Source organism: Nematostella vectensis, chromosome 13 (assembly GCF_932526225.1).
Source record: "Nematostella vectensis chromosome 13, jaNemVect1.1, whole genome shotgun sequence".
Lineage (NCBI taxonomy): Eukaryota > Metazoa > Cnidaria > Anthozoa > Actiniaria > Edwardsiidae > Nematostella > Nematostella vectensis.
The window spans coordinates 1962799-1974606 of NC_064046.1; the positions used below are offsets into that span (position 1 = coordinate 1962799).

The 11808-nt window shown below is 38.4% G+C and overlaps 1 protein-coding gene and 1 long non-coding RNA gene across 3 annotated transcripts; one reads left to right on the top strand and one right to left on the bottom strand.

Annotated features, from left to right (window-relative positions):
• Nucleotides 1-340: 340 nt before the first annotated feature.
• LOC5508148 (centrosomal protein of 72 kDa) lies at nucleotides 341-11509 on the bottom strand. Of its 2 annotated transcripts, none has more exons than XM_032376932.2 (16): nucleotides 11376-11509; nucleotides 10034-10161; nucleotides 9466-9567; nucleotides 8278-8368; nucleotides 7807-7868; nucleotides 7564-7613; nucleotides 6856-6905; nucleotides 6338-6463; nucleotides 5692-5903; nucleotides 4012-4254; nucleotides 3631-3704; nucleotides 3504-3550; nucleotides 2984-3207; nucleotides 2472-2586; nucleotides 1982-2108; nucleotides 341-1155 (listed from the first exon to the last, which is right to left on the bottom strand). In XM_032376932.2, the coding sequence occupies exons 1-16, from the start codon at nucleotides 11437-11439 to the stop codon at nucleotides 1014-1016; spliced, it is 1857 nt and encodes a 618-aa protein (XP_032232823.1). In that variant the 5' UTR covers nucleotides 11440-11509; the 3' UTR covers nucleotides 341-1013. The 2 variants fall into 2 exon arrangements, with proteins under 2 accessions (XP_032232823.1, XP_048576940.1); XM_048720983.1 differs by lacking the exon at nucleotides 11376-11509 and adding an exon at nucleotides 10713-10851.
• LOC116615376 lies at nucleotides 10083-11269 on the top strand. Its single transcript, XR_004294907.2, has 2 exons — nucleotides 10083-10560; nucleotides 10878-11269. It is a non-coding gene; the product is annotated as an uncharacterized LOC116615376 (long non-coding RNA).
• Nucleotides 11510-11808: the final 299 nt, after the last annotated feature.

The following is an 11808-nucleotide window of genomic DNA, read 5'->3' on the forward strand; positions in this document are numbered from 1 at the left end:
CATTGTTTAGACAAGTGACACTATTATGTTGCTCAGAGGGAACCAATGACATATGATGCTTTTTATTACTCTCCTTTTTAATTTACCCAAAGGGAGGTAATTAATAATTAGCACTTCAGAGAGCAGGTGGCTTGCATACACAACTTATTTCATTTTTCTGGTCACCTGTTATGACATACCACCCTATATTTTTATTCTGTGAAAACACTTTCTGATACCTTTAATGGAACTAGATGCAAAGAGAAGAATAGTGTGAAAATGACAACAGCAAACATACAGTAAAAGTAATTACTAAATCCATTCCTTGCGTATATAATACAGATAATCATTGCACACTTCATTTGAGCATTCCCAGATATATTTTCCATTCTATCATTTATTAAAACTAAGTATGAAGTAACATATATAAGAACTTATACCTAGCATTCACACACACATCATATATCATATATACCATATACAGATCATACACACCATATAAATAAGTGTTTTAGAGCTATTAATATTTGTTTAAACTGTGTTTTCTTGTAATGTCAATCTTAAATTTCTTCTCACTAAACCATTGTTTTCTTGTGATGTCAATCTTGAATTTCTTTGCAATGATTCCTGTAAATAACTTGCTAATGATACTTATCCACGAATGCCAAACACTTTGCAATGATTCCTGTGAATACCTTGCTAATGATACTTGTCCACGAATGCCAAACACTTGGGTGAAACAGACCAATGGAACCCGGGAAAAGATATGAGTAAAAGTGAATCTATTGGCTGTGTGTTTCACAAAAGCATCATGCAACCATCATGTAGAGATAAATAAATTAAACAACACTGATGATTCATTGACTGCTTTACTAAAGGGGCTTCCACATAGGATCCATGCGTACGATTTATACCAGCTATGTATGTTTGTATTTCTGGTTTACTTGGTGATGTAAGGTAGCTGCCAGCTAGTTGTGTAAGCATGTTTTATTTGCTTGGCTTGCCTAGCCATTTACAAGTCATATATTTCAAGTTTACTTGCTGGCATTGGGTAGCCAATCCATTGTGTTTTTCAGCTTGTCGTAACTCCAGTGGAGCTGATGTACCTCCTGATTGTGACGCTGTCGAACTTCATCCAGCTCACGCAGAAGATGATCATTAGTGGCAACAAGTGACCTGTAGATGAAGGCATCATAATCATCATTGTAGCTCATAACCATCTTATTCATCTGTCCTCCTCCTTATTATCATATAATTTTTTATAATCATCTAACTTTATTATCATAACTAAACGTTATTAAAGTGATTATTATTATCATCATCATTGTCATTACTATTAACCTATCAGAACCATCATATTATGTTAAAAAAAAAAACACAATCTTAACACATTGACCCCTCATCCGGCCTGTACCTGCCTTGAGAAGTACCCACAACCCAAAAATGCAAAATAAACACAAGATGAAGATACTCAGGCTATGGAATAAATGGTCTTGAAGATATGCATCCAACCAAGGTGATAGCAACTACTCTTTAGCCAAATAATAGCACTGTGGTTCTTTGACAAATTTCACAGCACTCAATTTACCCCCCTTTCGGCACCTAGCTTAAAGGGATTAATTGCTCAAGCCAGCATATTGTATTTCAGTTATCTCTAGTCTTGATTGCTAGCACACGTTCACAGCTTCACTCTATAATTCTTTGTTCTTTTCAACGTTTATATATCAGGAATTATGCCCCAATAGACTTCATGATATCCTAAGACACTTCCAATATGCTCAGAGCTGTATTTTTTATGGAAAATACAAGCAACCATCAACTGGTGCTCACGTCATCACAGTGAGGGATTAGAGTGGGGACCTAAAAGCACTGTTGGAAAGCTGGGGCTGTATAAAACTCAAAATAGGGGGGAGGTCTGTATTTTCAGTCAGTTTTTTTTGTAAATTCAGCTCAAAAATAGCCAGGAGTCAATGGGTTAATCATTGACATGTAAAATACATACTTGTGGCTCTCCTGTAGCATACAGGTCAGTTCCTGTAGCTGCTCCAAATTGCAATTTTGCTGAGTTACTTGCTGACTGAATGATTTGACTTTCTCCTCAAGTTCGTTATTCTTCCTCAACAGTTCACCTTCAACAAATGGTGATTATTTAAGTCAACCCAGTCACTTACTCTAAGTCATTTTTATAGGAATCCACAATAAAAATAGAGCACACAGGTGTTGTATAGGGCAACGTGGGCTACCATGGCCACCAAAACAAAGTTTTAAGAAAGCTGGACAATAAGCTTGCACATTTTGATTGGCACAAACTTTATAACTAAGCGACATCACTTAGTATCTATTTACCTGTATACCCTGCCCCCCCCCCCCCCCACAACACCAAACACAAATATTTATTATTTTGTGTTTTTATAATGGCTAGGTCTTCATTGTAGTTGTGATTTAATAAGTATTGTGCAGGTTGTTGTTTTTCATCTGTGAAATAACCTTACCAAGTTGCCTTTCCTGTTCACCAGCATTCATCTGCCGTGACTCAAGGGTTTTCACTTTTGTCCTCAACACACTGTTTTCTTCTTGTGTATCTTGTAAACGCGCTTTCACAGCCGTCTGGCAAGAAAGATTTTTCTCAATAAACACCATGCCTACTTATATCTGATCTAAAGTCTACCTAACATTATTTTCACTCACCCTCGCTATTGACAAATACAGTATATAAGAATAATTATTTGTTTGTTTTATCATTTAATGAGTCATGATCATAATAAAAATTAACAAGATGATAATAAACATTGAGTTGTCATTATCATTAACATTTACAAAGTCATCATTATATTATATAAAGTCAAAACATTATCACACTATACAATCTCATTATTATTACCATATCACAAACACCATCTTCTCCATTCCCACCATCATCACAGTGATCACCAGCACCATCATCATAAAAATTACCATCATACAAAGATGACTATTGTGGTGGATAAATCAAGCCTGGACTTACCAGCTCCTGAGCCGTAATGTCTAGCGATCCCTGTAGCATCTCTTGACCCTTCAGCTTATTACGAACACGCTCCAGCTCACGCTGCTGCTCAGACATCTGCTCCCGCAGGCGCGACAGCTCAGCGGTCCGTTCTGAGAGCTCTACTCTCAGCTGGCCAGTTGCCCCAGGAGACGGGTGATGTGTCGGTTGAGTTTGTAGTGAGGAGAGTAGCTTTGTGGCTAAATCTAGTAGGAAATGGTTTAATTAGCTTGATAACTCTTGGGAGCTATCAAAAATAACTTGGAGCCAATTATTGTGGACACCTTTAAAACGATGATTGCTGTGTCATACTGTAAACATGGGAATTCTTGCAGCAAGTTATGAGCACTGTTACTTTTCCGTCTTATGAACAATTCCATAATGCAAAAACAAATGATGAAATGCAAAAACAAAGGATGAAATGCAAAAATCAACACATTTGCTAGAGGCTATTGAAAACAAGGGAGGAAGAACATGCATGTGGATGAAAGTATTCACTCACTTTTAAATTTTGTGTTGTGATGAAGTGACTTGGAGCCATTCCAATACCTAGGTATGTCAAAAGGAAAAAAACAAACAAATCTTGTCTTTTGCAATCCATGTTATGTTCAAAAGAACAAAATGCTTACCTGTCGACGAGATCTAGCACTTTGTCGAGCATCATGTCTGACTGGCTGTTGTCAAGCGTTCTGTCTGGCAATGGCTTTAAATAAAAGATTACATCAATGATCACTTAGAGTGATCTTTTTTTAGATCGATTGGAGGTTTTTGGGTTGCTTTTTATATAAAAACAGGTAATTGGGAGGGAATTGTCTTGGGCCTCCTGAATATAAATAAATTGTCAGTTGTTGTTAAAAAAAATAAAATAAAAAAACAGTTTATCCAGGCTTACCATTTAATAGACTTTAAATTAAAGTGTCTCTGCTTTTTGTCAAATCCAAAAAGATTTGCAGTCCAGAATTGAAAATACACTTAACAGCAATCCTGATAACAGGCTATTTTAAGATCACCTCTGATAACCTGCCACTGTCCATGCTTCTCCCATATCCTGGCTCTTCTTGCGAACCTCTCGTCCGCTCTGGAGATGACACGTTGTATGGCCTGTCTTCAGCTCGGGGCTGCTCTCTCGATGATAATCTGGGTGACATGACCTGCTGATTTCTTGGAGGCATGGTCTGGGTATCCTTTGGTGGAAGGGCTTGTGTGTGGGTTCTTGGTGAAGGGATATCCATAGACATTGCTGTGCCAATCACCTAAAGTTAAACTATACAAATTAGGCCCCATGTGATGCTTTAAGTGTAGGCAGAAGGCTTGGAGTTTTAACCTGTTTAGTATAAAGTGACCCCATTTGCTGTGATACTGAAGGTGCAAGAAGATGGCTTGACTTATAAGGACTTTCAACCTGTGAGTTTAGTGTAAAGTGACCCCATGTGCTGTGATACTGAAGGTGTAAGAAGATGGCATGACTTATAAGGACTTTCAACCTGTGAGTTTAGTGTAAAGTGACCCCATGTGCTGTGATACTGAAGGTGTAAGAAGATGGCTTGACTTACATTGACTCATTACCTGAGGGCTCGGTGTAAAGTGACCCCATGTGCTGTGGTACTGAAGGTGTAAGCAGATGGCTAGGCTTATGTTGACTCTACCTGAGGGTTCGGTGTAAAGTGACCCCATGTGCTGTGGTACTGAAGGTGTAAGCAGATGGCTAGGCTTATGTTGACTCTACCTGAGGGTTCGGTGTAAAGTGACCCCAGTGCTGTGGTACTGAAGGTGTAAGCAGATGGCTAGGCTTATGTTGACTCTACCTGAGGGTTCGGTGTAAAGTGACCCCATGTGCTGTGGTACTGAAGGTGTAAGCAGATGGCTTGACTTATAAGGACTTTCAACCTGTGAGTTTAGTGTAAAGTGACCCCATGTGCTGTGATACTGAAGGTGTAAGAAGATGGCTTGACTTATAAGGACTTTCAACCTGTGAGTTTAGTGTAGTGACCCCATGTGCTGTGATACTGAAGGTGTAAGAAGATGGCTTGACTTACATTGACTCATTACCTGAGGGCTCGGTGTAAAGTGACCCCATGTGCTGTGGTACTGTAGGTGTAAGCAGATGGCTAGGCTTATGTTGACTCTACCTGAGGGTTCGGTGTAAAGTGACCCCATGTGCTGTGGTACTGAAGGTGTAAGCAGATGGCTAGGCTTATGTTGACTCTACCTGAGGGTTCGGTGTAAAGTGACCCCAGTGCTGTGGTACTGAAGGTGTAAGCAGATGGCTTGACTTATAAGGACTTTCAACCTGTGAGTTTAGTGTAAAGTGACCCCATGTGCTGTGATACTGAAGGTGTAAGAAGATGGCTTGACTTATAAGGACTTTCAACCTGTGAGTTTAGTGTAGTGACCCCATGTGCTGTGATACTGAAGGTGTAAGAAGATGGCTTGACTTACATTGACTCATTACCTGAGGGCTCGGTGTAAAGTGACCCCATGTGCTGTGGTACTGAAGGTGTAAGCAGATGGCTAGGCTTATGTTGACTCTACCTGAGGGTTCGGTGTAAAGTGACCCCAGTGCTGTGGTACTGAAGGTGTAAGCAGATGGCTAGGCTTATGTTGACTCTACCTGAGGGTTCGGTGTAAAGTGACCCCAGTGCTGTGGTACTGAAGGTGTAAGCAGATGGCTAGGCTTATATTGACTCTACCTGAGGGTTCGGTGTAAAGTGACCTCGTGTGCTGTAAGAAGTATAGGCTGATGAATCATCTGTGTACTTCAAGTGTGTGTTGTCCTTAACTTCATCAGCAAACTGGACATAAATTCGATCTTTTTGTCGTGGAGGGCTGCGGTGCTCTTGTGGACTTGTATCTCGTTTGTGCTTGGGTGGAGTTGTGTATGAACTGGGCATGTTACGTAGCTCTAAGGACAATTAAATGATAGGTATGCCTAGAAAATCTACATACAAGCTGTATAATATCTATAAGTGATCTGCATCGGTATGGTGGAATCAGGTATGGAAATGATGTTTTACACTGTAAAAACAGAGCAGTTTTACTGACATCTTGAGTGTTATCCCTTCGTCAAAGCAAAAAAGCCCTTTCGCTTCAAAGAGGGGCTAAGGCCTGAAACAGCAATGTGCCAACTTGTGAATTTAGGTCCTCTAAATTGGACTGTGTAATGCTTAAATTGCAAAAATGAATATTTTACTTTATGACAATTCTGTGTTCAATCTCATAAACAAAGGGTTTGCATAAAATATTTACAAAATTTCCACTTTCTGTGCAGATATGTGCAGCAGCAGAGTATTATAATGTGGACCATAGAGAAACTCTTCATTCCATTCTAACTGTTACCTTCCCGTGTAAAGTCCTGTGTCTCTGGGGCTCTGGTGGATGAGCCAGTGATTGCATGTGGTTTGCTGAGATCTCCTCCGGTGCGTGTTATTAGATCAAGAACTGCCACATCGTCTTCAGCAAGAGCTGAAATAGATTAAGGCACAGCAGATTTGTGTAAACCTTTTAATAAACCAATACCATAATTAAATTTATTATCATAATCAACTGTCTTTTGATAGAACCCATCTTTGGCACCCAAGACTTTATGATAAATATAACACTGATTTTTAGTGATTTGATCCAATCCGTTTCCCTACTATGGCATACTAGTCCAATAATGTGATGATTATGTATGCATGGCATTGTTCCTTTCCATTGTTTACCTTGTTACCTAATACGCTCCAGTGGCTTGAGTGTTTAAACAATAACATGCATCAGTTTGCTGGTTTATCAGACAACCTTCTTTTATATGGTTTATAAAAGCTAGACTAATTCTCAAAATATTGTATAATAGTATGTCATTGAGACATCTGTACCTGATTTTGGACCAAGGGTTCTTACAAGATCAGCTCTTGGAACTGAAGGTCTAAAATCAACAAACGAAAACAAAATCAATCAATCATATATTTATTATGTCCCTCTTGCAGTATAATTACAAATTTACATGTATTGTATCTAGCAGGCTCTTTAACACAGTGACAAAGTTCACTCATTGCTCAGAGGCGGCCGCAGGGAGCCAGAAAACAAGCCTATTGTTGATGGTGATAGTGTGTAAGTGTGGTTATGGGAATAAATTTTTCATGTCCAGTAACAGTTATGTGACAAATGCTTTTAGTGTGTTTCCGGGTTTATGGCCTGATTCGCAAATGTTCATGTGGCAAGATCTGAGGATCTGATATCAATTTTCAACAATCTGCAGGTCAGCAGTGAATTTTTGGGCATACATGGGATGTTTATATGGGAGTAAATTTTTTTATGTCTGTTTAGGTAACCAAAGCCACCACAGCTCCAAGTTCTTTTGAGAAATTTGCATTATGCATTTGTGTTATTCAAAGAAAAGTCAACTAAATCTCTCAACTATCAAATGTTTTGCATTTTACAACCAATCACTAGAATTGTGAAAGATATCCCTGCTCTAAGGTTTAGTGTTTACCCCTGTATTATGGAGGTATAAAGATGAAGAGATTATTGAACTACAGTACCGGCTGCCATAAGCTATAAGAGAATTAAATATGGGCCAATACCTTTCATGGTCTGTCAATTGAATTGATGGGCTTTCAGTGAACTCAGAGGCCTTAAACAAAAATAGGGTGATGTTAATTAACACTATTATTATTCCATTAGAGGGGGTTTTCAGAATAGTTTCGGTTAGACCATTTCAGATTTGAGCAATTCTGCACTCACTGTTTTAACCCCTCTGGGAAGGGCAATGGGTGGAGAGTATGTAATCAATGATTACATAACGTAATACCACCCATCTTTCTCACCTGTTCCGATGTAAAGTGCATTATAGCTGCTCTTCTTTCACTATCCCGGACTGACCGGTCATCTGTTGAAAACATAGAGTTCTTGTAAATGTTGTGTCTATTAATTATGTTCACTCATTTTTTTTTTAAAGAATATCTTTTAGGCAATGGTAACCCCTAAGAAATTTGTGTACCCACAAACTGGGACAGGTAAATGCCTCATGAGGCCATATTGTCTGTAATCCAAAAATCACCTTTTAAATGGTTAATATATGTTATCAGGGGCAATTACTGTTTTTGTGTAATACACAACCAAGCTCATGTTAAAAATGCTGAAATTGTTAATTCATGAAAAAGACCAAAGTATCATGATGGCATTTTTAAATCTAAACATATAGGAATACAGAATAAACGTATATTTGTATGGCTTTTACAAAAAAATATCATCGTGAAACTATCAAAATCTGTTTGCCTGCATTTTTTCAAACTTACCCAGTCTCTTGAGACTCGGCAGGAGATGAACAATGTACAATCGATAATCTGGTTCATTCTTAGTCACAGGGTTTAATCGGAGATCCAGCTCCTAAAAACAAAATCTCTTATCATCAGTATCACCTTTAATTGACAGCTACAGTAGCTGGTAGACACTACTTTGCTTGGAATCAGCTGCATCACATTCATCAAGATTATTCAGGAATTATAAAGCATATTCTGATTGGTCAAGAAAGCGCCAGGATTATACAGAAATTGCTTAGCCACTTGCGGGAGTAAAAATATGTACAGGGCTTCTGGAATTACGCGGAAAAAACCTCAAAATTACGCTGGATTCTTTGCTAAATTACGCGCTACATTATGTGGAAAATCAATCATTACGCGCTAAATTACGCGGGATTTTACAGTACATTTTTCTTTAAAAAATCAAAATTTTGCGGGATTATTTACTGAATTACACGCTAAATTACACGGAATATTAACTGTTACGCCCAAACTATATTTTGTACAGAAGGAAAGCACGAAATAACTTGAAAAGATTATTTTTTTGCGTGAAAATATCTTAGGCAAGTTTTCATTGGCTCCTAGCCCACCAGCCAATTAAAAAAAAGGTATTTTATTATTAGTCCTAGGCCTTCGCGGTTTAGCAAAGAACGCCTAGTCATTTTATTTGTTTTCGAAATTCAGTTCAAAATGTCACACTCTTACGAAGAATATCTTTTTTATTTTTACGAGAAATAGAGGTAAGAACCCTACAAGAACACATCAGCTGTGCAATTAAATGTTTTGTCTTTCAAAATTTAGCCAAATTACACGGGATTACAAGGAAATTTGTGGATTACGCGGATTATGCGGAAAAAGCCAAATTACGCGCTTCCGCACAAGCGCGTAATTTCAGAAGCCCTGTATGTATGACTAAGATGTTAAAAGTTGTTTCAGTTGGATCACAATTCATTAACTTCTATTGGGGGTTTCTGTGGACTGCTGAGGGCATTGGCTTGTTGCATTATGTTAGGTGACACTATATTAGCTCCCAAATGATGATAAACTGTGTAAAGCAGTCAATATATATTGGAGAGTAAAGCTTGATGCAACTGATGTGCTTACATAACAGACTTAGTAATAATTGCATACAAAAACACATTACATCCAGCATCATGTTCCATGATGCTACTGCTGGCCAAATACCTTAAGGTTTGTCAAATATTTAAGAGCACTCAAGTCTTGGAGATAGGAAATGTTGTTGTAGTATAAGTTCAGGGTTTCCAACAACTGCAGACTCTCTACACCCTGCAGGGAAAGGAAATAACATCATCAGAAACTCAATTTCAAATGCATCTTAAAACACTGAAAAGGAGGTCCGATTAAGGTCTTCTTTACAGACAGTGTTTACACAAAAGTTAATCAAGGATTGAGTGAATCAATTATTTCTTGAATGCAAGAGAAGGGGGGATCCTGATAGGGGGCATCTATTCATAAATAAAACGTGGGGGGAACATTTGTGGATTTTGGATCCATTAACTGACACACACCAACACACAGATTGTAAGCTATGTGGAGCAGTCAATCTCTGGCTAGAGTGTGATGTCAACAGGAATGCATCGCATAGGCATGTACCCAGGATATGCAGAGGGGTGGGGAGGAGGGCACATTCACAGGGTTTAAATGACAAAAAAAAAACTGAATGACCCGTATTTGGCACCCCCTCCCCCCCCCCCCAGGTACACACCTACTGCATACACAACATCTAACATACCTGTAAGGATTGGATGGCATTTCTTGACAAGTCCAAGTTTTTTAGTCTCGTAAAAGACTTCAAGGCTGTTCCAAGGGATGTGATTTTCTCATGATAAGTTCCAGGTAAAGAGAGTGACTTGACGTCATCTATATAAAACACAAGCAAAACAGTTAAGTCTCACCCAGAGAGGTAAAGGGATAAATCTGGGATTTTTCGAGGTGTGGAAAGAGGGGCACCAAAGTGTTTATCGTGGGTCTTCAATTTTGCAGTCCTTTTGGGGAATATTACCCAAAGGACCTCTACATTATCAGTATCAAGGATCATATAATGATGATGATTGAAAAGATGATGATGGCTATAATGGGACAAGTACTAAGATAGGACATGCTGCAGCCATGACTTGGACGCAAAAAGGAAAAAGAAAGCATTAAAGACCATGACACATTGGAGAGCCAGGAGACTTGAGAAGAAGTGTGAGTTGGAGCAGCTAACAATGTACAGTATAGTGTTGTAGACTTGTTGACGATGCTCTATACTAGGCAAGGGTAAGTAATACAGTAACAGTTAACAGATAATTTGAATAGTATTCAATAGATGAACATTGAAAAAAAATATTATTAGACCTACTGTACTGTAGATTATTTGGACTTTCAGTTATCTCATGCTAACATTATAAAAGTTCTATGTGTTAACATACCTAAACAAGTTTTATCCCACACAGTATCAGTATTTTCGTCCATAACAATAACCGAACTTACAAACAGTACGATCACTGGAGGTTTAGAATTCGTAATCACACTTGTCCATTAGAGTAAAATTTACCGTAACAGGTAGTTTATTATATGCACACACTAATTTGCAGGTGATGAAGATGGCTAAAGATTGGCTCGGTGCATCAAGAAAATAACCCAAGCGTAAGCGAAGAGATCGCATTGAAAAAAATAATAAGATATACAAGCTTTACAAGCAACAAGGATTATAAAAAAAGGCTGAAGTCTGGGGCAAAATAATCATCTTGTTGTCTCGATGTTCTAAATGTAAACACGGACGCTGACACTTCGCCAAATTGGCAATAGAGGTTAACATAGAATGGTTCAATGTGTATAGATATACAATATTCTACACGGAAAAACTAACAATTATAAATAATCAATGATTATTAAAACTAAGCAGCATTTTTCTGCGGTTGGAAAACGAAACACAAACAAACTCGCTACGCGCCAAAGGAATTCGAAATAAAAACAGCAACTTTAAGCAATTTTACATCAACGATTGCAAACAAAACATCTATCAATCATGGCTGCTAAATTCCCAGGTGTATACATGAGCAGTATTTTTCACTCGTACGTATTTCCCTTACCTAAATGGTCGTGTTTTAGGCCAACTCTCTGACGGACCCAACTCTCGTCGATGGTGAGCGCCATTTTTCAAAACGGTACAGCAGCTAGTACCCAGATCTCCAGACATGTATAGAGTGCAAGTAGCACAGGAATCCCATGCAATGAGGATACAACGTCAAAATCAGAAATGAAAGAGGTGCTAGTAGTCGTGGGTTAGCGTACAAAAGACTTTTCGTCTTAGGGCAGCCGTCATTAACTCATAACTGTGAGCACGACCGATTATAATTTTTCTAGCATTAAGTAACTGTTTGCCTGCCAACTGTATGAGAAATATATGAATTTATGCCTCCAGAAAATCAAACCTGGCGTGGATCCAAGAAAAATTCCGACCTGTTTACAAGAAAATTGATGAACAATGTCGCCCCAATTAACAGAATGAGAACATACAGCTCA

What these genes read in the sequence shown, in the direction of transcription:
- LOC5508148 (XM_032376932.2), bottom strand. Translation starts at nt 11,439, where the DNA reads ATGGCGCTCACCATCGACGAGAGTTGGGTCCGTCAGAGAGTTGGCCTA. An exon ending in TGCACTTTACATCGGAACAG is followed by an intron (nt 7,614 to 7,806) that starts GTGAGAAAGATG and finishes TTTTTGTTTAAG; the next exon opens with GCCTCTGAGTTCACTGAAAG. An exon ending in ACAGTGGCAGGTTATCAGAG is followed by an intron (nt 3,705 to 4,011) that starts GTGATCTTAAAA and finishes TTTTATTTAAAG; the next exon opens with CCATTGCCAGACAGAACGCT.